At 37.1% G+C, this 27,540-nt stretch overlaps 1 protein-coding gene across 2 annotated transcripts in view; it reads left to right on the forward strand.

Moving 5' to 3' along the window:
• LOC140170037 (adhesion G protein-coupled receptor L3-like) overlaps positions 1-27,540 on the forward strand; it is a 117,269-nt gene that overhangs the window by 76,777 nt on the left and 12,952 nt on the right. Inside the window, exons 3-17 of one of the 2 annotated variants that reach the window (XM_072193353.1) lie at positions 3,941-3,983; positions 6,894-7,028; positions 7,688-7,782; positions 7,890-8,069; positions 10,879-10,947; positions 11,643-11,766; positions 15,743-15,838; positions 16,606-16,687; positions 17,867-18,028; positions 18,206-18,311; positions 23,193-23,290; positions 23,515-23,617; positions 24,323-24,415; positions 25,580-25,704; positions 26,025-26,091. In XM_072193353.1, the coding sequence (XP_072049454.1) occupies positions 3,941-3,983; positions 6,894-7,028; positions 7,688-7,782; positions 7,890-8,069; positions 10,879-10,947; positions 11,643-11,766; positions 15,743-15,838; positions 16,606-16,687; positions 17,867-18,028; positions 18,206-18,311; positions 23,193-23,290; positions 23,515-23,617; positions 24,323-24,415; positions 25,580-25,704; positions 26,025-26,091 (1,578 nt within the window). Of the gene's footprint in view, positions 1-3,940; positions 3,984-6,893; positions 7,029-7,687; positions 7,783-7,889; positions 8,070-10,878; positions 10,948-11,642; positions 11,767-15,742; positions 15,839-16,605; positions 16,688-17,866; positions 18,029-18,202; positions 18,312-23,192; positions 23,291-23,514; positions 23,618-24,322; positions 24,416-25,579; positions 25,705-26,024; positions 26,092-27,540 lie in introns of both variants that reach the window. The other variant, XM_072193352.1, reaches the window with a different exon arrangement.

Consider the following 27,540-nt stretch of genomic DNA (forward strand, 5'->3'; position numbering starts at 1 on the left):
GTTCTATAAAGAAGATTCCAAGGCTTGATATAGGTGGTGTCATTTCGGCCCCATATGTATGATTTTTGTCGGGAAGGGGAAACGCCTATTTATTATTGACCGCAAGACCTATTGAAATGAATCTATAATAAATTACTGAAACTGGCGAATTGGCAAGGCTCCATAGAGCTTAAGGGTTCAGTGGTTTAACCAGCATACCTGTAAAATAATGATTGGGTTGGTTTAATCTACGAAGATGCCAATAATGGAAATCGTAGATTGATGTAACTAATCATGCGTTTGTGACATGAGAATGGGTCCAGTTATTTGCTTACTGTCAGAGCACTGTGGTGCATGAAAAATGAAAAATTATCATTGCAGAATGAAGAATCAAAGAATGACATTTAATCAATGTAATCATCTACTGAGACGCTGTGCAGATATGACACCCAGTTTAAGAAGTTCATAAATAAATCACAAGTGAAGAGCTTATTTCCAAACCATGTAAAGTCTACAAACACATGTTTTTGATTTACCTGTGCGAAATTGCAATGGGTTGTGATGCTATACATGTAGGTATTATAATTTCAGTTGGATGCACCATTACAAAGCAAATAGTGGATGGATGTACAGTAACAATACTGTGTTGAGGCCTTTGATTCCCAAATGAGAACAATAGTCTGCATATTGTTAACCAGCATTGTTGTGGTAAATAATGGCTTGTACAAATCATTGTTGCTAATGTCAAACTTGTTAAAATATTTGTGATTGTATCGCACAAGTAAATGAGAAATATGCGGTTATGGACTTAACACGGTTTGGAAATAAGCTCTTCAAGTGTCAAATGAGAATGTAAAAATCTAAAACCTCACGAAGAAGCTATATTCTTCTAGAGGTTATTTTCTAAACAAAAAAAAGAGAATTGGTGAGACATTTTAACTGAGATGAGATAAGGAAACAGTTAAGTATAGAAACACCGTGACCCAGTTTGACCTTTTACATGGTGATTTATCGCAAGTATCAAATTAATCTCTCATGAAAACTGTAACCTTTTGAAAGTCACGGTTCGTTGAGGCTTTGCTTGCTGCAACAGTATACACAATACAATAATACTGATCCTTATAAAGAGTGCTACGACGTCAAATGTCTAACATTGTAAGAATGATAATACATGGCGCATTGAGCTTGGAGAATGATTATTATAAACTATTATTTTGTGAAAATCAGTTACTTTTAGCAAAATGTAATAATACATGAACCAAATTAATACAGCATAGGAGCATTAATGTAGTAGATGTTTTCCAGATAAGGTATGATTGAGTGCAGCAGTGTTGATTTTGCAAGCCCTGGATCACCCACACATGTATGAAGTAGTGGTTAAGCACAACGAGCTGTTTACCGACTAATATGAGCTTGCATTTTGAATCTAATATTGTTGCACACTGTATATGCTACAGTTTGTTGCAAGTAACATTACAGGTTGATACATGTCATGATATAGGGCAATATACATTGTTGGACTGGTTGCCTTAGATACGATGTGAGTCACATATACGAGGTGAAAGTGAAAAACAAACTATATCCCCACACGTATGGCACCTGTATCAATAACAGTTATACTGTATTCGCACAAGACCGAAATGTCCAATGACGTCATTCGACGATTCCAACTTCTCGGAGAGTTTTTACTTTAAAACTACGTAATAATCAAGTTCATTGACCACACCCACCTATGATGGGAAAGAACACAAGAAGTCACTCATCACTACTCATGAAAACAAAAGTTTGTGTTTATCACAGGCATACAACACGATATTTTCCCAGTTGGATAAATACAACAATTTGTTTATAAGCACAAGCATAGGCCTACAGTAATTTTACAAATGATCTACATGTAGCAGCTTACAGCACATATCTTACAAGAGGTTCAAACAATTATGGATTGGTGCAGGGTGCACAATAGTAATAAATTTCCCTATACTTTGTGTACAAAATGGCCTCTATTCAAATGGCTCTACCTACCTTACGAAGCGACTCAATTTTTCAAAGTGATGTTTTCCTGACTGACAAACATACAAGCAAGTAAACAAACTAAATTAAATATATTGGTGACCATTGAATTTTCGAGCTACCGGACCACGAATGCAATACACTTTTTTCACCCAATTTTCAAAATAGAAGCACTTGTGATTTTACCTAGAAGCAGCCGGTTTAAGAAATACATGAAAAATCTGAATAAAAGCCCAGAATCTTTTCCAATCTTGGTAGATGCTTAGATTCAAGCCTACATTTATTACCTGGCACAAATTTTTCCCAAAATCTGCACAATTTTTTTGGTTTTTAATATTGATTTATAGTTGGTTAACTTTTACCGAAATGTAAAAACACCGCAGATCAGGACGGAATCCCACAAGAGACATTATTTGGTGATGTGAAATCTGCAATAGCGCTTGCATAGATTAGACGCATACAGTAAAGTGCCATAACTTCTTAAATTTTGGCAACTTTTTTTTCTGGTACCTCGCAACAAAAAAGGACTCTTTTCAATTTTCTTTAAAAGCAGTTTTTGATATTTGATTTTTTAGATATTGATCGTATAAGGCAACAAATTAAACTTTCTTTAAATTTCACACACGCCAATTTGCATAAAATGATGCATAAAATCGAAAGCAGACCAAAAAAAAAAAAAAGAGAAAAAAAAAAGAGAGGAGAAAACGGTTTCTGGCACCGGTCTTGCTTTTACGATATGGTTAAATGCTAACCAAAAAATGCTACATTTATTGATTTATTGTACCTAAATCGTCATTTCCCCGAGAAAACGAAAATAGAAATAATCGCCGTTGAAGTTAAAAGTGGTCACATTTGGCACTTTGATCAAAACTCACAAAAGACGAAAGAACACATTATTTTTATCAGCTTAAACGGAGCCTTCTGACCACGAGGTTCTTGTGAGATCAGTGCTTCCATAGGTTGCGCCGCGCATGCAGATATGAGTTTACCTAGTAATAGGCTACGTGTCGTATGTACCTTTTTTGAGACACAATACTGTTAATGAGGTGAAGATGATAAAACGTCAACGTGGTTTGTTAATGCTGAGGATATTTGATTAAATTAATTTAGTTGTATGTTTTCTTTCACTGTACACCATAAATACTGTGAATTTTTATAAAGCAACAATTGTAGACATTAATTTGAAAATAAAGGATGGTCCAAGTATCGAAATGTTCACACATTTTCAATACTCCAGCAAACAATTACACATAACCTTGACCCATTGTTAGAGTAACACTGATATTTAGCAAAATATCTTTTTATTGAAATTTCTATAGAGAAAACGCCGATATTGTAGTAAATGAATTTTACAAGGTCTTTTACTAAAATGTTGAAATATAATATGTAAATTTGTTGACAAAACATACCCCGCAATACTGAAACGTCCTTCAAAGAAAATGAATCAAAAGCAAACCACAGTGGGCAAACCGTTTACAACCACTAGATGAATAAAAATATAATAATTGGAACCGCAGCTCAGTAAGAAAATGATATTAAGGTTTCTTCTTTTCTTCCCCACTGATTGAAAGCAAACCACAGTGGGCAAACCATTTCAACCACTAGATGAATTGTGCCTTTTGGAAACTACATAATATTTGATAATATTGAACCGCAGCTCAGTAGGAAAATTATATCAAGGTTTCTTCTTTTCTTTCCCACTGATGTGAATTTTACTTGACGACATAGGGAGATAATATATCGCGATATTATCCGTATAATTGTACGAAACCATGTAAGTACATATACTTGTCAAGACTATCTCGTCATCTCATCAAGAGGATGGGACGTATAAAGCTCCGTAGACTTAAAATCTCCGCAGACACCGAGAAACATTATACACATGTCCTAAATCCTTGATTTTTAAATGTATTTATCATTCATTATTTTCTTTTTCTATTTTTATTTACAGATGTACAACATTGCGATGACTTGGATTAGCTGCGGCATATTGGGTGAGTATAAACAATATTATATTCTTGCAGGCTTTCTTACAAGTACAAATATCAATATTTCATTACTAGTAAGATCGGAGGAGTATGACCTTCACAAAAAGTAACACATCCGTTACAGACGAATCCAGCGAGCCAAGTGATGGTCAGAATCAAGGAGCTTAGATAGGAAGGAGAAGCATTAGATTACGTATTGTTTATATAACGCATTGTTCCTTTGATGGCGATTTAATTTTCGACAGGCTATTGTTTCGAACAAAGGGATTTCGCTATTAAATTGGATTTCGCTATTAAATTGGTCACTGACCCGACAGTATATTAACGCTTTTTCCGGCAGGTGACTGTCAGTAAGTGATGAATAGAAAGTTATGTGCAAGCGCACCACTTGAAAAAGTGGTACCATTGTTCTCACACAGCCCAAGCAAGGGTGTGCTGACTTGTCCCAATTTTGGCGCAAGCACACAAACCTTCTATAATATGTATAAACGGCGCTCAAAGTGGTTTGGGCGGCTAATTTCAATAAAATTAATAAACACGCTTTGAATTGACGATTCGCTCACGGGCAGCTCAGCAGCCATGGGTAAGGCATGCGTTTTGCGTGTTTATAACAGTCATGACAGTGATCTCCATAGGTGAGTGTAATACTAACACTCATGACGTCCGTTTTACGTATCGCGTCTCGTGGACCGAGTAGCACAACCTCTCCCAATAATTGGGTAAAGAAATTAATTATCAATAAATAAATAAATAAATGGAGAGTGGTCAATTAATGGATACAAAATAAAGAAATAAAATGCCAAATGAACAAATTAGATTTACAAATTACAACTGGCTGTTTCAAGATCAACACTTTTTGAAATGTTCCACACTTTTCCTCCTTTTATTTTTGGTATATATTCCACACACGTTGGCCAAGGTCTGCCTCTGACTAACGAAGGAAATTGTATCATTTATGGTCAATGGGTCTATTGAATTCAAGTCACGAAAAGCTACCCTGTAACTTGTTTCTAATAGCTCTCTAGGTCTATCTCACTTCTTATCTCTCATTCTCCCTATCTCTCTCTGCCGTTTGCTGTCATACCGTCAGCCAGTTTTAGTGCGTGTCTTCTTGCTGCTGATATTTGCCTTGAAAAAATAAGTAAATAAAAATGTGTTTCACACAGAATAACCCGTCAAAAATGACCAAAGAATCAAAGTGAAGTGATGATGGTCCGATTTCATCACATGATATTCTTACCTTGGTTGAGTGACCTCGAATCCTCGACACCCACTCTCCACCTAAGCCATTTCATGTCACTAATCCATAATGCCCGCCATAATGGATACGTACATTTAAAGGCCATATGATACTATACTGTGTAAAGAAAATTGTGTTAACCAACATTACTGTGTCCTGGCTTGCAACACATCTTTCATCCCTAATATTTCACAGGTTAAATTAAGAATAAGAGACTATCCAGGTTGTTGATTGGACCTTTTCGTTAAGGCCTGGGGTATGGGCAAACTAAAAAGTACAGGTAACACGCCAAAATAAATCTGTGGGCAGATGCTTTGTTATTGTCAATACAGTTCTTTTCCACATACCTACGTTATCATTCGCTTTGGCGATTTACTAATATTATATATTTTGTGACTGCAATTTAGCGTTTTCAATGCGTTTTAAGCTTACCATGAAATTAACACCAATATCTGGACATGCTCCTTTTAAAATTTATGTCTGATCGTCGGCTTTTGCAGGCCACAGAATGCAGATTGGCTCAGGATAGATGTCGTATTCCTCTATGTGGGTCTTTTGACGATATAATTACTTTGAATTCATTGTGACAACATCAACATTTTCGTCTGGAAACAGGGTTCCTGGCTGAGTTAGGAACAGCTGTTATAGTCGGTGCCGTATCAATATCTCATAAAAAGAGCACGACTATAGTGAGTGTATTTATATTTCCCGCATGAAAGCTTGCGTCTAACGTCTATTTCTTTGGATACGTTTATTGACAATTTTTTTGATTTATAACAAGGATATACCAAACTGTTATCAAACTTGTGCTGTGATTGGCACTTACATGAGGTATCTCTTTAGATAATGCCCTGATATTCGGAAACCGACCAATGACCGACTTTGTTATATGGTTGATTGGGTACTGTGATCTGTTATAAAGGATACAGTTTCCGACTGAGTTGTTTAGTACCTTTTCAATACATAATCCTAGAGGGAACACAGTAGTTTGACAATGGAGTGAAAGACCCATTATTGATTAGGCACGGATATTAAAAGCACAGCCCCTTTGTGTGTATAGCAGAAAATTATAAATAATAGAATGTTTTGAATTTTGTAACTAAAATACTAACTGCATTCTGCATTATTTATTTTTTATGCCTATTTATTCATTTGTTTATTTACTGACTTATTTATTCATTTGGTAGATTAGTAAGTAATTAGTAATATTCCATGATTCATCGGTTTATTATTGATTGTTGAAAACTTGATTGATTGATCGGATAGCCATTTCGCATATTCCTAGTTTCTATAGAACGTCTATTTGAATAGCATCGTACATTAGATAAATATCAGTATTGATTTATTCTATTCAGCAATATCAAGGATTACTACCAAACTTCTCACAGGTAAGAGTTAGCTGGCTTAGTGGTCATGCACTGAATGGGGAGGTCCCGTGTTCAATTCCCAGTTCTGCCTATTTCTTTTCAAGGCTGGGAAATAATTGCGATTTCTGAACTGCTAACTTATTTGGCGCGCGATCTGAGCTAATCCTTTTCTGTTGGCTGTGCCTCTTACAGGCACGCTCCCTCTGGAATCCAAACCAGGTTCCCGCCCTCTATACATCCGTTAAGTATTCGGTCTATTATGAAAGACCAAGATACGACTGACATCCCTTTATTTCTTTTTTCTCGCAGTAATATCTTTGACCAGTTTCAGTCAATCCCTCTCTTCTGCTGAAAAAATCTGCCCTGGTGGTTTAGCAGGCGATATATTATGGCCAAATGCTACACATCAAGGTCATGTTTATATGCCTTGTCCAGTTGGAATAGGTAAGTTGTATAGTAATAATGATTTCATGGAATCATGGCAGTCATTCTGTAACATGAATCGTTTTCGTGTAATGTTGCTACTGAAACTCACTCTCTTGGTTCAACATTGTCCATTTAGTTTATTTTGCTCTTTTTTCGCGTCACATTTCTCACTGTTTTCAGCGTATCTGTGATTAAATTATTGAGTCGACAATATGACAATATATCATACAGACAGGGACAACTTAAGGAAATGGCAGATGACCATGTATGTAGTTCTGGTCGAACTTGGATTATTAACTAGGATGTTTTATTATTATTATTATTATTATTATTATTATTATTATTATTATTATTATTATTATTATTATTATTATAATTATTATTATTATTATTATTATTTTTATTATTTTTATTATTTTTATTATTTATTATTATTTTTTTTTATTTTTATTATTTATTTATTATTATTATTATTATTTTATTATTATTATTATTATTATTATTATTATTATTATTATTTTTATTATTATTATTTTTTATTATTATTTTATTATTTTTATTATTTTTATTATTATTATTATTATTATTAATTATTTATTATTATCATTATTATTATTATTATTATTATTATTATTATTATTATTATTATTATTATTATTATTTCCTTCTATTTATAGGTGAGGCAGCACGAAATTGCACAGAAAATGGCCGATGGCAGACGATCGATTACACCAATTGCACATATGAAGAATTGGAATCAATGAAACAACAGGTATTTTGCCTTTGATAGGAAACTTGAAAATTGATTGGATAATGTAAAATGAATGGAAATAATAAAAAATGGATTATTAATCGATTCTTGATGTTATTTGTTTTCAGCTAGGAAATTTCAGTGGCACGCCAGAGGACCTTTTCGACATGTCCAATGAACTACTTGTTATGACGTCAGATAATGTAACCCTTTCGGGTCATTTATTAGCATCGCAAGACGTTTTGGGGCGTTTGATGGATAAACAGATTGAGAACTCAGATTTCGCTTTGGCACAAGGATTAGTTGAGGTACTTGTCTGTAATTTATATCGCTTTCCCTATCGCTATCTCTTTGTCTACGTTTCAAACAATTGTGCCCGGCAATTGTGAATGCCGGTACGTAGAACAATGTGAACACCGATTGCTATATAATGTTTGAAATCAAGCTAATTTATTTGACACGGTACATATGCAACTAAATAATGGGAATTTGACTTGTAGCCAAGTCTACCCCATGTTTAGACGAATCCAACGAGGCAAGTGATGATCAGCTCCCCGGCGCACAAAACTGGTGCTGTGACTGCCCAATTGGGTGGATTAAAGCCGCTTAAAATCGATGTTATGTTGTATTGTGTTGTAAACTTTCATCATTCTATTGTGTAACACTAGTGATGAAATGCAGTTTAAAATCTCCGCCAAGGACGTATCATTTCATATTTAGGTGGGATATACCCGAAGGGGACCCAGCTATGGCTGCCATTGAGGTGTAGAAATGCATACAATTGGATTCGTCTATAGACGAATCCAATTTCACGCATTCCTACATGCATTCCAGGTATGGCTGCCATTGAGGTTTAGGAATGCGTGAAATTGGATTCGTCTATAGACGAATCCAATTTTAAGCATAATCTACACCTCAATTGGCAGCCATAGCTGGGTCCCCTTCGGCACCGTCCCACCTAAAATGTGAAATGATGCGGCCTTTTAAATTACATTCCATCCCGTGTTACACTTAGACAAAACGAGGGTTGAGAGCCAGAAAGCCTTAATTCACAATCACAATCCCTGCGTCAGATGTTCAGTCGTAAAAAGCCCATTTCTTTTTCACAAAACCTAGAGTAAGAATGGAATAATTTTAATATTTATGACAACATTTTTTAAATGAGTGCTAACGCGCTTAGTGGCTCTTGAGACAAGTCTTGTGGTACACAACCACCTGGTGTTGTAGACGAATCCAATTGTATGCATTTCTACACCTCAATGGCAGCCATAGCTGGGTCCCCTTCGGGTATATCCCACCTAAATATGAAATGATACGTCCTTGGCGGAGATTTTAAACTGCATTTCATCACTAGTGTTACACAATAGAATGATGAAAGTTTACAACACAATACAACATAACATCGATTTTTAAGCGGCTTTAATCCACCCAATTGGGCAGTCACAGCACCAGTCCATTCGCAACCTTGGAGTCATTTTTGACCGTCACATGACCATGTCTGAACATATAACCCAACTTTGTAAATCAATAAACTGGCAAGTACGCAACATCTATAGATTTCGCCGTTTCATTGACTATGATACTTGTAACCATGCTGCTAGAACTCTCATTCTCTCTAAATTGGACTACTGCAATGTTCTACTAAATGGCATCTCCAAGAAAGATCTTAAAAGACTCCAGAAACTGCAAAACAAGTGTGCTCGGTTAGTGTGTCAGCAACCACGATCTGCTCACATTACTCCACTTCTTGATCAACTGCACTGGCTCCCTGTCTCAGAAAGAATTACATTCAAAACTCTTCTATATGTTTTTAAATCACTTAACGGGCTCTGTCCTCAGTACATTGATGCGTGCCTAAAAATAAGATCGCGGCCGGACTCTATGCGTACTCGTTCATCATCTTGTATCACATTGGAAATTCCATCATCCAGAAAACAAGCTGGGGACAGAGCTTTTTCCATTGCTGCTGCTCAATCTTGGAATAGGCTTCCTGTCACAATCAGAAATGCTCAAAACATAAACAGTTTCAAAACAGCTCTCAAATCTCATCTTTATCCGCAGTAACTTTGGTTTTTGTTTTCCATAAACTCTTTGTACTTCTCATGATTCATGTATGTCACCATTGTTATATTTAATTATTGCTTAATGTTTATATTTTTTTGATCTTTTGTGTTTTGCTTACCAGCGCTTTGAAACTTTCTTGAAAAGGCGCTTTATAAATGTTGTAGTATGTAGTATGTAGTATGTATGTTGTGTAAGTTCCATACAAAGAAAGCTGCATATCTGTGTGCAAAGATACAATAAATACACAGAGGGAATAGCGATAAGCTGCCATAGACTCGTTTATTGCACGAACATAAATGCAATATATATGGCATTGTCCCCACGGTCTTAACTACGCGACAAATGTAATAAAAGATTCAGCTTGTCACGTGTGTTTAGTATAAGCTTGGGTTGCTAAGCTAAATCATGAAAGAGACAGACACTCCGACTTTTCGTTACCTTATTCACAGGTTATGAATACCATCAATTCGCAATAAATTATATTTTCAAAAATATTCAATGGAAAAATAGGTGATTTCAAGCACAATTTTGTCATATATGGAACTCTCACAGTGGAAAAAATATTATCATTTGAAAGAAGTTTGAATTTCCAAATGACCCAATTTCAAGCTATGATGACCTGAGACTTCAAACCACTGAAGTGCGCCCTCCTTTTTGGGACCAGAGAGGAACACACCACTTGTGGAAAAATCGATGTCCAGCGAATGAATTTGGGGAAGATTTTCAACAAAGCGGTAAAATAAAGATAGAAACCTAGGAAACTGAAAATAGTGGCTATACTTTGTATGCTTGGAATGTTTAGTGAATTTAAGTAAAACAAATTTATTTTAACTTGTGAAACGTGAACTATATATGATTATAAAGGTAAAATAAGTGAGAGGGAGAGTATAAGGGCAGACTGAGGTAGCTAATGGGCAGAAAGACAGAAACAATTCATGTTTATTTTGTCCCAAGTTATCTACATTTCCTACTATTTTTTTAAGTTCTAAACTTCGAAATAATTAAAATATTTTGACCTCATACAGCGTCTCCCTTTTCTCATGAATTTTACAGAGTATTATCCACTCATCCGGAAACTTACTTGACACCATGCATAATGTACTATGGGAAAATATTTTTGAGGTAAGGCCGCTATTCTTGTTTTATGTGGTAAGTGTAAGTGCTACACGATAACTTTGAAAATACTAATTTTTGGGGAGCGAGCCCCACACCGGGGTAAAAGCAGGGGGCGGTAAAACAGAAGAGGCGGCGGATGAAGAATGGGCGGCAAGAAGAATTATTAAAGAAAAAAGTGCAGGACAGAAGGGCGGCAAGGAACAATTATTAATGGACAAAGGGCGGAAAAACAGCTCGAGGCGGTGGTTAAAATTAGGAGGGGGGTGTAACACCTCTAATCATTTAATAAAAGAAAAATCTTTGAAAATAACTTTTGGTCCTAAAGCCTTTCCCCCACTTTTTTAGATTCTCGAGGGCCATCCTGGCTGAAAAAATTGGGTCAACCTTTTCGGGCTGTTGCTGCAGGGGGCGGCAAAATTTACATTTTCTTTAGACGATGACCAAGAGGTGTTGGTGTAGTCAGGCCCGTACGCAAGGGGGTGCGGTCGGACCCCCATTTGGAAAAGTATACAAAAAGAAGAAAGTCCACTTTTCACAAATCACCTCTTGAAAAAAGTCCACTTTTTCAAAATCAGCACCCCAAACAAATTTTCTACGTACGGGCCTGGGTGTAGTGGTAGTAGTCATGGAGATGGTGGGTTAGCATGAATTTCGCTCCTGCTGTTATCATATAACCAATCACATATTAATCTTCTAATTAGTTTCAGAATAAAGATGTCTGCAGAAAATTTACAAGAAACATTGAGAAATACGGTGAAAAAGTGACAGAATATCTCTCACGGACAAATCAGAATGAAATCTCTTGTGAAACATCGGATAATTTACGTAAGTATAAATAGAAACAATATCCCCCACTAATTCTTAAGCAACCTATACTTATATATATAAAGATTAGCATGATTGAACTCGGAAATTCTATCTGCGATTTACGTGTCAAATGCCAAATGTCATTCATGCAAGGTAAAACTTTTAAAATGCTCCATAAGGGACATGAGGTAAAATACCAGAGATCAGGGGCATGGGGTACCATAGACAAGGGAAGTGAGCTAGTGCATATTAAGGGGTATGAGATACAAGGGACAGGGGAAAGGATATACCAGAGATAGAAACAAGATATCAGAGATAAGAGAAATTAGATACCAGCGGCAAGGGAAATGAGATACCAGAGATAAGGACATGGGGTACTAGAGATAAGGGAATTAGATACTAGCGACAAGGAAATGAGATATCAGAGTCAAGGGAATTGCGGATACTAGCGACACGGAAAATGAGATATCAGAGACAAGAGAAATGAGGTATCGGAGACAAGGGAAATGAAATATCAGAGACATGGGAAATGAGATACCAGAGAAAAGAGAAATAAGATACACGAGATAAGGGAAATGAGGTACCAGAGACAAGGGACATGAGATACCAGATATAAGGGCAATTAATAGACACAGAGATAGCGAAATGAGGTACCAGAGATAGGGAAATGAGGTATCACAGATAAGATACATGATATATCAAATATAAGGGACATGAGATACCAGACACAAGGGACATGAGACACCAGAGACAAGCGACACGAGATCCCAGAGATAGGGTACACGACATGGGATACCATAGATCAGGGACATGAGATACCAGAGATACGGGATATGAGATACCAGAGATAAGAGACATGAGATACCAGAGATAAGGGACATGAGATACCAGAGATAAGGGACATGAGATACCAGAGATAAGGGACATGAGATACCAGAGATAAGAGACATGAGATACCAGAGATAAGGGACATGAGATACCAAAGATAAGGGACATGAGATACCAGAGATAAGGGACATGAGATACCAGAGATAAGGGACATGAGATACCAGAGATAAGGGACATGAGATACCAGAGATAAGGGACATGAGATACCAGAGATAAGGGACATGAGATACCAGAGATAAGGGACATGAGATACCAGAGATAAGGGACATGAGATACCAGAGATAAGGGACATGAGATACCAGAGATAAGGGACATGAGATACCAGAGATAAGGGACATGAGATACCAGAGATAAGGGACATGAGATACCAGAGATAAGGGACATGAGATACCAGAGATAAGGGACATGAGATACCAGAGATAAGGGACATGAGATACCAGAGATAAGGGACATGAGATACCAGAGATAAGGGACATGAGATACCAGAGATAAGGGACATGAGATACCAGAGATAAGGGACATGAAATACCAGAGATAAGAGACATGAGATACCAGAGATAAGGGACATGCGATACTAGAGATAAGAGACATGAGATACCAGAGATAAGGGACATGAGATACCAGGGATAAGGGACATGAGATACCAGAGATAAGGGACATGAGATACCAGAGATAAGGGACATGAGATACCAGAGATAAGGGACATGAGATACCAGGGATAAGAGACATGAGATACCAGAGATAAGGGACATGAGATACCAGAGATAAGAGACATGAGATATCAGAGATAAGGGACATGAAATACCAGAGATAAGGGACATGAGATACCAGAGATAAGGGACATGAAATACCAGAGATAAGGGACATGAGATACCAGAGATAAGGGACATGAGATACCAGAGATAAGGGACATGAGATACCAGAGATAAGGGACATGAGATACCAGAGATAAGAGACATGAAATACTAGAGATAAGGGACATGAGATACCAGGGATAAGGGACATGAGATACCAGAGATAAGGGACATGAGATACCAGGGATAAAGGACATGAGATACCAGAGATAAGGGACATGAGATACCAGAGATAAGGGACATGAGATACCAGGGATAAGGGACATGAGATACCAGGGATAAGGGACATGAGATACCAGAGATAAGGGACATGAGATACCAGAGATAAGGGACATGAAATACGAGAGATAAGGGACATGAGATACCAGAGATAAGGGACATGAGATACCAGAGATAAGGGACATGAGATACCAGAGATAAGGGACATGAGATACCAGAGATAAGGGACATGAGATACCAGGAGATAAGGGACATGAGATACCAGAGATAATGGACATGAGATACCAGGGATAAGGGACATGAGATACCAGAGATAAGGGACATGAGATACCAGGGATAAGGGACATGAGATACCAGAGATAAGGGACATGAGATACCAGAGATAAGGGACATGAAATACCAGAGATAAGGGACATGAGATACCAGAGATAAGGGACATGAGATACCAGAGATAAGGGACATGAGATACCAGAGATAAGGGCCATGTGGTACAAGAGAAAATGTAAATAAGATACTTGATAAGGAAAATGAGATACCAGAGATAAGGTACCAGAGATAATTTAATGCTAGAGACCAGGGACATGAGCTACCAGATTTAAAGTTACATGATATATCAGATATAAGGGACATGATATACCAGATATAAGGGAAATGAGATATCAGAGTTAGGGACATGAGGTACAAAAGATAAGGGTGTTGACTCTTGATATTTCAGAAATTAGGGACGTAATGACACCAGATATAGCATAAAGGACATGAGTTTTTTTTACCAGAGATAGGGACCAGATACAAAGGAATAAGATACAAGATTGAAAATGAGGTACCACAGATAAGAGACACGACACCAGACATAATAATGCGGAATCTAATTCAAACAATTATTTAAAAAAGCATCTATCTGATAGCTATAACGAACTAACGATTTTATATCGGGTAGTTGAACATATGTCTTTTACCATGATAAAATGTCAAAACTGAATACATTTTGAAAACGTCTTCCTTCATCTTTCTAAGATGAATGAAAATATCATTCAATAATCAAAGCTCGCACAACGCCATACCATGTGAATTTTCATTCAGTGCGTTTTGCAAAATGTATTCATATCAACATTTGTTTGAATTTTTATTCACTATAAGGGCAAAATAATGCATGCTTAAATTAATTTAATGTATTATTTGCTATATATGCTACATGCATTTATCAATGACAAGTTAATGCATTTTTCATTTGTTATTGATCATTGGAAAGCTACATGCAGTGTTTATTGAACCCGGGATTTTGAATATTGTAATAGCGTTGAGTTGGTTTGTGTAAAGCCAGAGCAATAAAAGGCAGCCTCGAGATGTTTAGTTAATTCATGTACCTTATTCCTTTTGTTATTGTATATTGGATATATCTTAACAACGGTATTTTAGATCTCAAATCAAAATATCTCATGAGGTATAAAGTAATGCCTGCGTCATATATAATATGCAGTCAATTCATACTTAAATATGCCCTTTTATTCCTTCACAGCTGTGTCAAAAGCATTTTATTAACGTTTTTGCCGATTTAAAGATTAAAAAAATTCAGTGTTATTGAACTTTGTTCAGAAAGAGTCTACACGATCACTTTTCTGTCGGGATGTATCGGGGAATGTATGTGCCAATTTAGTTAAAGTTTCGTAAAATAGATGGCATTCGCGAAGTATCACTACTACTTACTTCAAACTTGGTTGCGATTATCATTGGGTAGGGGATTTACAGTGGCCTGAAGGATCAAAGATCATCTTGGGGTCAAATGTGTGCAATATAAACTGATTTTCACCTGAATGTAATATATTATTACCAATATTGGTCAATATACTTCGTACGAGAAAGGGAAATTGTCAAGAACAATACGGTCAAAGGTTCTGTACACAATTTTGTTCAATTTCAGGAAATGGCTCTGATTGGCTCTAATACACCATCGGTGCTCTTGTTTTTAATTTGATAGAGCATACAAATTCATAATGTTATATCAATTTGTAAATAACTGTTTTTTTTGTTTACAGAAGCTAAGTACTTATCGTCAGAAGGATCGGTGGAAGTGAGCCATACGTTCAGGGTAGTCAACATTAGTATACCAAAGAGTGTATTTACTGTGACAGGTACAGACTAACGTGTCTTTTTATTTGCATACTATGGTAAAAGAAGAAAAGTACAAAATTTAAGTATAAATTATGATTTTTATCTGATACTTGAAATCTTTTTGAAACCTTTGATGAGTCGAATTATACAGGGTGTGTCACAAAAATGTTACATTCGGAAATTACATTTTTAGCAGTTTAGCGTAAAATGATGGCTTTGGAGTAATTAGTGATACATCAGCTATACAAGGAATTTTATTCCTTCAACCTATTTTTTATTTAAAATCACAGAAATGTTACTTTAGCATGTATTTTTTTACTTGGTCCATTTTTGTGTGTTTGACCTGATTCTGTACTCATACCAAAATGACTCGATATAAAATGGTACTCGTAATTAACTGCATTTTCTTACATGCAACGTTTCTACTACTTTTTCGATTGTACCATTCTATGTTTTAAGCCTTTTATCACTTTCATCATAAGATATAATGGGTAATTTACAACATTAGCAAATGTAGTGTTGCATATAAAGTTGACAAGATTACTTCGTCTATGTAAGGTAAGCAAAATTCATTTTAGGAGGTAACCATGGCCTTGGAAAATATACACTGGTGTCAAAATTGTTCTCGCGTTTGGTAACCATTCGTTGGCTAAAAATAATTGATTAGCTCGAACTTTGCAAGCAACACAGATCTTATATATAAGTAATAAGTAATAAGTAATTGGAATTTCAAAATTTCCATTGAAATCAGCTTGATTACGCGGAGTTCCTGAATTTATAATTGCAGATGACTACGGACACGTCGGCGTTGCTCTACTGCTATTTAAAGAAAACATCACACAATGGATATCAACCAATGTATCATCGCCGTAAGTGAAAAAAATCACACCAAGCACCACAAATGAAAACGCACCATAACGTAACATCAACATACATACCAGTCTTACAGGTTCGCCTAATGACACTATGGGCTCCCTTAATATAAGTGGAATATTAGGCACAACCTAAAAGTGCCCTCCTGTAAAATTCCCACCAGCAAATAAGGGCACGGAACCTTAATTTCTGTTGCGATTTCAGAGGAGGGAGCTCTCTATTTGCACATGAAATTTACCCCAAGGCAAAGAAGCCCAAGTGCGCTATTAGGCGAATCTTTACGATACTGTGTATCAGTATGAAAACGTCTATCAATGTTGTGCAAGGGGGTGGTTCACGCCACGAGAATAATATCGGAGATAAAAATACTGCCTTGTGTTTCTCACTTTTAAGCAGATGTGTGTATTTCGGAAAAATAATTCAAAGAAATCTTGGAGTTACATCGGAAATGTCAGAAAGACAAACCCTGTTTTATGAACATAACCAGACCCAGTTGACAAGTGTAGCGCAACCCCCGAAAATTCACTTCGTGCAATCGAATTTTAACGGGCGAGATTTTCCATAGCGAGAGTAAAAAAAAAGTTCTTACGTTCTTACCTCAATCTTTGATGAGTCCAATTATACAGGGTTTTTCCTCTCCCCACCCAATCTTGGGCTTAAATTTGAGAGCAAACATTCCAAATTGTAGGCACATTTTCAGATTTCCCTGAAGTTTTCTTCCACACTTTTTGCTGTCTATTTCCTATATTCGTTGAGATCGAATTCATCAGGCCGAGATTTTCCATAGCTATAGTAAAAAGTGCTTCTGTTTCGTTCGCAAAAAGGTACCGTCATGCAATTTTTTGTGAATTCTAGAAAACATGTCTCAACCTAAATCTGAAATCTGGAGGTGTGCTTGTAAAAAAAGGTCAGTTACGTAATCCAATTAAAATGTGCTTAACAACAGGTGATTAAGGCCGTAGAACAATGAACACTAGATACAATGAATAGCAAACAATTAGGGTAATATCCTTATTTTAGATACATTTTTGACGATTTTATTTCATACGCAATTTTGTTCATCTCTCGAGAACATTTTGATAACTACATAATAGGCATTTCTGTCTGATATACATTATTACACAGTTTACATGACTGATTATGTTAAACTTTGGTATATTCTACTATCTTAACAGGCGAAACAAGCATCCGGCGAAAGTCCACAGTCCAATGGTATCCTGTTTATTCTCTCCGAAGCAAGAAGACCCACTAGCTGATCCTGTGTCTATAGAATTTGCTCTTTCCTATGGAATTGCCAACAACACTTGTTCTACAGTTAATATCAAACAGACTTCCAAGTAAGTGGACACAATAGTTAAGATTTGTATCAGCATTAACGATTTTTGGTTGTCTTGATAAGAAAGTTAGATTTTCAAATAATAAGATTTTATAATATTTTCTTTCTTTCTTTCTTTCTTTCTTTTGAAAAATGGTTAACAATGTTCATAATTTTAATTTGTGTCTTTCTTTAGTAGTGTATGGCACCAAGAAGGTATCACACCGGCTAAAATCAACGACACTTATGCCAGATGTCTGACTTCTACATTATCCGACACCTTTTATGGTGTCGTCGAAGTCGGGGTAAGACAGATGAACTTAATCAAGTCACTCAACCCTTATCTTACTGAGGTGGGTTTTTGTTAAGCGCTTTACTTGGAGGTGTACAAGCTCGTTCTGGAGTTCTATCCCTGATGTTCTATTTGGTACCATATCTGTGTGTCTCCTGTATCCAATGATACAAAAACTCCACATTCGTCATTGTGACATCATAATGTACGTACGCCTTTCCAAAATTGGAAAATCCTGGCTATATACAAAACGTAAGCCGGAATGTATTTTTGGCTTTAAATGTTACAAACATTCAATATTAACCGGAATTTTAAATAAATATGAAAGGATATCACCCATTTTAATCAAGTTTGAACTGAACATGATATCATTGATTTTTGTAAGAGCAAAAATAGATATCTTGGGTTCACCCCCACTCTTAAAGTTTGATCGTCCACCCTATCCGGGTATAGATGAGGTGACATGTGTTTACATTTGATACGCCCTCTGTTGGTCTGTGATCAAAACTGTCAGGCACAAAACACTATAGTTTACATGGAAGAAGTTGATTTTTATTCATTAACTTTGGTTTCAAAGCAAATAATACAAAAAATGGTATCAATCTTGTTTATAACTGCATCAAGATATATACATAATATCCCCGGGGGGATCACTCGCATACCGAAGTGGTATGCATGCTCGTCCCAGCACCTCAAAAATGGACCCTAAATGGCGTAATCAGTGTGGAAAAATTTCACCCCTTATTGGCGTAAGGCTTTGTACATCTTCCCCCTAAAATATGGCGTAATTTGGCGTAAGAAACTAAGATGGACCCCTAAATGGCGTAAATTCTAAAACAAACCCACCGAAGTTGAAAAAATATACCCTAAACGTCGAAACTTTACCTAAAAAGCACCCTTTTTTCTAAAAACGTCGACGCCGCCACAAGGCCAAAAATCAACCCTTTTTCGACGTTTTTGGGGACGAGCATGCGTACCACTTTGGTATGCGAGTGACCCCCCCGGGATAATATCACACAAAACTTTAAAGGTTTTTAAAAGTTGAGTTTTAAAGAGATTTATGTGGTCTGTCATAGACACTTCTGTGTTATTTTGCCTGCTTTGAAACAACAGAGGGCGGTCTGAATGTAAACATGTGACATCATAGGTCACCTCATCTATAGTGGTTTCTATAAATGAGTGCAAAAAATGGTCCGAAGATTAACACAAGTGATTTAGTAGCTTATTTGATTAGTTAATTTGAGTAATGCACTGTAATAATCTATTGGAGTTGTCAAACCCCTAGTAAGACGAAGGGCGTTTCAATGCACTGGAGATAATACATTGGAGTTGTACAAACCCCTAGTAAGACGAAGGGCGTTTCAATGCACTGGAGATAATACATTGGAGTTGTACAAACCCCTAGTAAGACGAAGGGTGATTCAATGCACTGGAGATAATACATTGGAGTTGTACAAACCCCTAGTAAGACGAAGGGCGTTTCAATGCACTGGAGATAATACATTGGAGTTGTACAGACCCCTAGTAAGACGAAGGGCGTTTCAATGCACTGGAGATAATACATTGAGTTGTACAAACCCTAGTAAGACGAAGGGTGATTCAATGCACTGGAGATAATACATTGGAGTTGTACAAACCCCTAGTAAGACGAAGGGTGATTCAATGCACTGGAGATAATACATTGGAGTTGTACAAACCCCTAGTAAGACGAAGGGCGATTCAATGCACTGGAGATAATACATTGGAGTTGTACAACCCTAGTAAGACGAAGGGCGTTTCAATGCACTGGAGATAATACATTGGAGTTGTACAAACCCCTAGTAAGACGAAGGGTGATTCAATGCACTGGAGATAATACATTGGAGTTGTACAAACCCCTAGTAAGACGAAGGGTGATTCAATGCACTGGAGATAATACATTGGAGTTGTACAAACCCCTAGTAAGACGAAGGGCGATTCAATGCACTGGAGATAATACATTGAGTTGTACAAACCCCTAGTAAGACGAAGGGCGTTTCAATGCACTGGAGATAATACATTGGAGTTGTACAAACCCCTAGTAAGACGAAGGGCGTTTCAATGCACTGGAGATAATACATTGGAGTTGTACAGACCCCTAGTAAGACGAAGGGCGATTCAATGCACTGGAGATAATACATTGGAGTTGTACAAACCCCTTGTAAGACGAAGGGTGATTCAATGCACTGGAGATAATACATTGGAGTTGTACAAACCCCTAGTAAGACGAAGGGCGATTCAATGCACTGGAGATAATACATTGGAGTTGTACAGACCCCTAGTAAGACGAAGGGCGATTCAATGCACTGGAGATAATACATTGGAGTTGTACAAACCCCTAGTAAGACGAAGGGTGATTCAATGCACTGGAGATAATACATTGGAGTTGTACAAACCCCTAGTAAGACGAAGGGTGATTCAATGCACTGGAGATAATACATTGGAGTTGTACAAACCCCTAGTAAGACGAAGGGCGATTCAATGCACTGGAGATAATACATTGGAGTTGTACAAACCCCTAGTAAGACGAAGGGCGTTTCAGTGCACTGGAGATAATACATTGGAGTTGTACAAACCCCTAGTAAGACGAAGGGTGATTCAATGCACTGGAGATAATACATTGGAGTTGTACAAACCCCTAGTAAGACGAAGGGCGTTTCAATGCACTGGAGATAATACATTGGAGTTGTACAAACCCCTAGTAAGACGAAGGGCGTTTCAATGCACTGGAGATAATACATTGGAGTTGTACAAACCCCTAGTAAGACGAAGGGCGTTTCAGTGCACTGGAGATAATACATTGGAGTTGTACAAACCCCTAGTAAGACGAAGGGCGTTTCAATGCACTGGAGATAATACATTGGAGTTGTACAAACCCCTAGTAAGACGAAGGGTGATTCAATGCACTGGAGATAATACATTGAGTTGTACAAACCCCTAGTAAGACGAAGGGCGATTCAATGCACTGGAGATAATACATTGAGTTGTACAAACCCCTAGTAAGACGAAGGGCGATTCAATGCACTGGAGATAATACGTTTGAGTTGTACAAACCCCTAGTAAGACGAAGGGCGTTTCAATGCACTGGAGATAATACATTGGAGTTGTACAAACCCCTAGTAAGACGAAGGGCGATTCAATGCACTGGAGATAATACATTGGAGTTGTACAAACCCCTAGTAAGACGAAGGGCGTTTCAATGCACTGGAGATAATACATTGAAGTTGTACAAACCCCTAGTAAGACGAAGGGCGTTTCAATGCACTGGAGATAATACATTGGAGTTGTACAAACCCCTAGTAAGACGAAGGGCGTTTCAGTGCACTGGAGATAATACATTGGAGTTGTACAAACCCCTAGTAAGACGAAGGGCGTTTCAATGCACTGGAGATAATACATTGGAGTTGTACAAACCCCTAGTAAGACGAAGGGTGATTCAATGCACTGGAGATAATACATTAGAGTTGTACAAACCCCTAGTAAGACGAAGGGCGATTCAATGCACTGGAGATAATACATTGGAGTTGTACAAACCCCTAGTAAGACGAAGGGCGATTCAATGCACTGGAGATAATACATTGGAGTTGTACAAACCCCTAGTAAGACGAAGGGCGTTTCAATGCACTGGAGATAATACATTGGAGTTGTACAAACCCCTAGTAAGACGAAGGGCGATTCAATGCACTGGAGATAATACATTGGAGTTGTACAAACCCTAGTAAGACGAAGGGCGTTTCAATGCACTGGAGATAATACATGGGAGTTGTACAAACCCCTAGTAAGACGAAGGGTGATTCAATGCACTGGAGATAATACATTGGAGTTGTACAAACCCCTAGTAAGACGAAGGGCGATTCAATGCACTGGAGATAATACATTGGAGTTGTACAAACCCCTAGTAAGACGAAGGGTGATTCAATGCACTGGAGATAATACATTGGAGTTGTACAAACCCCTAGTAAGACGAAGGGCGTTTCAATGCACTGGAGATAATACATTGGAGTTGTACAAACCCCTAGTAAGACGAAGGGCGATTCAATGCACTGGAGATAATACATTGGAGTTGTACAAACCCCTAGTAAGACGAAGGGTGATTCAATGCACTGGAGATAATACATTGGAGTTGTACAAACCCCTAATAAGACGAAGGGCGATTCAATGCACTGGAGATAATACATTGGAGTTGTACAAACCCCTAGTAAGACGAAGGGCGATTCAATGCACTGGAGATAATACATTGGAGTTGTACAAACCCCTAGTAAGACGAAGGGTGATTCAATGCACTGGAGATAATACATTGGAGTTGTACAAACCCTAGTAAGACGAAGGGCGTTTCAGTGCACTGGAGATAATACATTGGAGTTGTACAAACCCCTAGTAAGACGAAGGGCGTTTCAATGCACTGGAGATAATACATTGGAGTTGTACAAACCCCTAGTAAGACGAAGGGCGTTTCAATGCACTGGAGATAATACATTGAAGTTGTACAGACCCCTAGTAAGACGAAGGGCGTTTCAATGTACTGGAGATAATCCATTGGGGTTGTACAAACCCCTAGTAAGACGACTCAAGATGGCGTTTCAATGCTCTGGGGATAATCCATTGGGGTTGTACAAACCCGTAGTAGACGACTCAAGAAGGCATTTCAATGCACTGGGGATAATCCATTGGGGTTGTACAAACCCCTAGTAAGACGACTCAAGAGGGCATTTCAATGCACTGGGGATAATCCATTAGTTGCATAAACTCCGTAGTAAGACGAGGGACGTTTCAATTCTAATTTTCCACAACATTTGAAATTTAACCTTTTATTAACCCTTTACCATGTTTATTCTGTTTATGTTTATGTCAATTATTTTCTTTTGTTCTGATGCAGTCTTACCGGATGCAAATACCAGCAGTTATTACGACCGCTCTTGTAATATCCCTTATACTGTTCTTTCTTGCATTTGTTCTTCTTCTTTACGCAAACAGGTAAATAATATTCAATTTCACTCTAAATTTGAATACCACCTTTTAACTGTAATGCATAAAAAAAATAAATAACTAAAACAATTGTTTGCCAGGAAAATAAAACAAAATACATAATTATGTTACAACACCAAGTTGGTGGTACATACTTTAACTTGTGTGGGAATTGCTGTCTCACTCTTGTCTCACTTGTAAACGTTGACACAGTCACTCTTTTTGTATGTTAGGAGTTTGGAATCTGACAGAGCAACTTTGGTGTTATTTTTTCTACTAACTCTTATGGCTGGATACCTTACAATGGTATCTGGTCTTTACGCCACCGAAAACGAGGTAAGTGCAATCTGGTTTTACAATTTAATGTTTATCTTATATGTACAAATATATTTTCAAAACTTATGAAAGCCTGGTTTGTCCTGATATGTTCGTTTGAATTAGTAAACCTTGTAATTCACAGTAAAGGATACTAGTCAAACACTTGCTTGAATAACACGCCAATGTTTTGGTATAATCAGTGACGGCGCCAGGGTGGCATAGGACATTCTCCCTACCCACCCAATAGAATCAGTGGCGGCGCCAGGGTGGTATAGGACATTCCCCCTCTCCACCCAATCTTGGGCTTACGTTTTAGAGCAACATTCCACATTGTAGGCACATTTTCAGATTTTCCCTAAATATTTCTTCCCCACTTGTTGCTGTCTATTTCCTCCAGATGATGATTGGATTGAAATGTTGGACGGGTCTAATCCGGGTAGTTGGTGGAATTTAGATAGGAATTAAAATGATACTGATAATAATCTTATTTTACCTTTACATGTTAAGGTTACGAACAGCTTTGCAATAGTTGCAGTATTTGTTTTCAATCTGCATCTCTGAGGTGTTTAATATTGATGTACTTCATTATTTAAAAGTAAAACAAATGAAAGGAATTTTAAACCCACCTAGCCTTAAACATCTAATTAATGTTTAAGCTGATTACATCGTAGGTGTATTTTTTTTAAATAAATTTGTTTGGAATTCTGTTTGATTTTCTTACAGTATGCATGTAAAATTGTAGCTTTAATACTACACTTTTCCCAACTGTCTTACTCATTTTGGATGATGGGCCAAGTGGTTCAACTCATGTTAAAGGTAGGTGCGAAATCATTTTGTGTATTATAAACTGATTGCAAGAAATGGACAGGAGATGAGCAAGGCATATGTACGATGAAATGACAATATAATGTAGATAGACAAAGGTCGATGATAAGTTCACAAATTAGCTCTAGGCAAAAATCAAAGTGCAGAGTTGACATTATGAAAATAATGATAATAATAATAATAATAATAATAATAATAATAATAATAATAATAACACGCGTTAAAACAGAAATATTTAATTACATACAATGTAGGCTTTATAATAAAGAATTAACAAACATACTGTAGATGCCTATACTCGCCCATCGCAGTGACCGTGTAGTTGTAACGAAAAACTAAACACAGAAACAAATGAAACAACCAAACAAAACAAAAACTAGCGATACAATGTAAAGCAGTAAACACAAAATGAAATATACCAATGCACGCACGCGAAAAGTAACACTTAGAGTTAATAATAAGTGTAAGTACCTAAATATTATGCTGTACTTGAGGTCAATTTGTAATGTAATTAATTGAATTGAGCGATGAAAGCAAAATCAATACAAAAACATCTTTATACATCAATATGACCAGAAAGGAGGGGAAAAAACACCACAATCGGCTGCTATGGCAACGATAAAAGATGACGGCAGGATACCTTTAACGTGTCTAATGCTATATTATATTGTATTGTATTGAATTTGCGAAATGTTGTGAATTATTTATGGGTGTATGAAAAGGCTGTTTCTATATTGAACATAACGAGAAGAAAGCTCTGAAGATTACGTAGAGTAACTAAGTTTGGTTGAAATCGGTATTAAAAAAACGGTGACAATGTGGTTGGTTGTTAGGACAAATTCAGCAGTTGCGGTGCAGACCAAGATACTCAGCGTATGCATGTACGGGTGAATGGTGATGCAATACGCTAAGGGACACGCAAACAGGGACGCGTTACTGACGTGCGCGTTAGACGAGGTACGTGACACGCAGGGTCGTAATTAAATACGGAAAGAAGAGATGTTAATGTGGCGACTGAATATTTAAGTAGGCATGAGGGTTGTGGATCAACGGCGCTGTGCCTGTGCGAAGTGCACTATAAACCACTGCGCTTTTTTCATTTTTTTGTATATGATTTGGTATTTCCGTCATTTTTGTCTATTTTTTGCATTGTAGGTAACCTATAAGACAACTGAGACAGGCAGTGTTGCCCAGTATTGTGCCTTGGGCTGGATAACGCCGAGTTTTGTTGTGGCAAGCTCAGCGGGGCTACAGTGGGACTACTATGGCCGTGAAGAATTGTTAGTATACACAGGCATCCTCCAAAAAATGAGGGCGCCTTTTTAAAAATCTGACACAGCCCCTTTAATCATCCAAACGAGGATGAAAATAAGTTGAACTTACATTGATAATTTCACTACAATACTTATTCACTTTGATTAAAATCATGCAATAATAACAAAATCGTGCTGATCACAATAGAAAAATAACCAATGTGTACGGACATTTTTAAAATTTATTTAAAATAAATGCTGCTTCAGATTTATTTATTTAAGCAAATTTTCTATTACGCTCTCTATGTATTTGAATAATAACGTTCTTTATCTCCTTTCTTCAACAGTTGTACATTACCTTTGAACGACGAAGTATCGTCAGCGTTTATAATTCCTAATGTCCTTATTGCAGTAGTAAGTAAACAACTGATGTGTGGCCGTACACTACGAATGAGCCGTAAAGTCGGCGAACTGTATTCTGTGTTGAGTGTAAAATGTGCGCGAAGGTCGTATTCATACTAAGGTACCTCAATTTGGTGCGACAAGTTTCTCATTTGATAGCGCGAGTCAAACACCGTTTAAACCAATCCATAATCCTATTGCTGAAAAGGATAATAGTCTTTTACCTATTTTTATATAATCCTTAAATAGCTCTAGTCTTTTGTTTGCTTTGGCTAAATCCTCAATCCTGTTCAAGTGGTGGGTTACAAAGCATTGTATTTTGTCTAGGTATGTATAACCAACAATAATTGAGAGGACATTCCTGAACCTAGTTGACTTGGGGATGATTTGAAATGACCAGCTTATGATACATATTTTCTAAACACGAAATAAAACAACTTTACGGCTGATTCGTGGTGTTCACTCACATTTTGTTGTTGTAGACATTCGTCAGGTTTGTTATTGTTCAACTATTAACGATTGTTTTTACAAAATCAATAGAGTAGTGGTAATATGATGGTAAAACTCGCCAACTTACGTTTCATCCGTATAAACCAGTATGATTTCGTCAGAGTTGCGAAGCTGTGCTACGGCGGGAACAGGTGTCGCCATTCCTTTCTTCGCCCTCGTCTTGATTCATGATGTTGTTCCTCTCCTCCAAACCCATATGAATTCCTTTATCTCTCAACTCCTTCCAGTTGATTATATGATTACTTCTTTCTTCAGCAAGAAAAAAAGTGGGCTTATTTTGTTCGCTCTAAGATCACTGAAGATAATTTTCCTTCTGATCTCGTATAAGGTCTGGTGCAAGCGCTGTCCACCTCCTTTTTCCTTTTTGTGTTCAGACAATCTAATACCAAATTGTCTACCTGTTGCACCCATATAAGTTGAGTTACAGCCACTACAAGGGGTCTTGCCTTTAATTTTTCGGGTGTACTAATCAAACGTCTCAATGTTGTATGTGGCTTCATGGCCGTGGTAATGTCATGTTTTTTTGTAAATTGTTTGCATTATTTCTGACAAACCTTGCACAAATGGTATGATTGCAAGATTTCTTTTCTTTGGAATGTCAGTGACATTGTATTGCTTATAGTTGGTTTCTTGTTGCCTGGTTTACTTTCCATCTGATCTTTGACCTTTTCGAATGCCTAATCCGGATAACCACAGTTATTCAAAGCTGTCTTAATTTTATCTTCTTCCTGTTCTCTGTCTTATCCTTTCTGTCCAGTAGTGTGTGAACCACCCCTTTTTGGTCAGTCTGACAAATTACCTGATCAGGTACAGTACCTGATCCGTACAGAATTACCTAATCAGGTGACGTTTTGATTTTTGAAAAATGTTTCGAGGTCGAGACAAGTTGTTTTCTTTTGTTTTCATAAACTTTATATAATTCTGCAACATTGACCGGAGAGAATGGGGGCA

The sequence above is a fragment of the Amphiura filiformis genome, chromosome 14 (genome assembly GCF_039555335.1).
Source record: "Amphiura filiformis chromosome 14, Afil_fr2py, whole genome shotgun sequence".
Taxonomy (NCBI): domain Eukaryota; kingdom Metazoa; phylum Echinodermata; class Ophiuroidea; order Amphilepidida; family Amphiuridae; genus Amphiura; species Amphiura filiformis.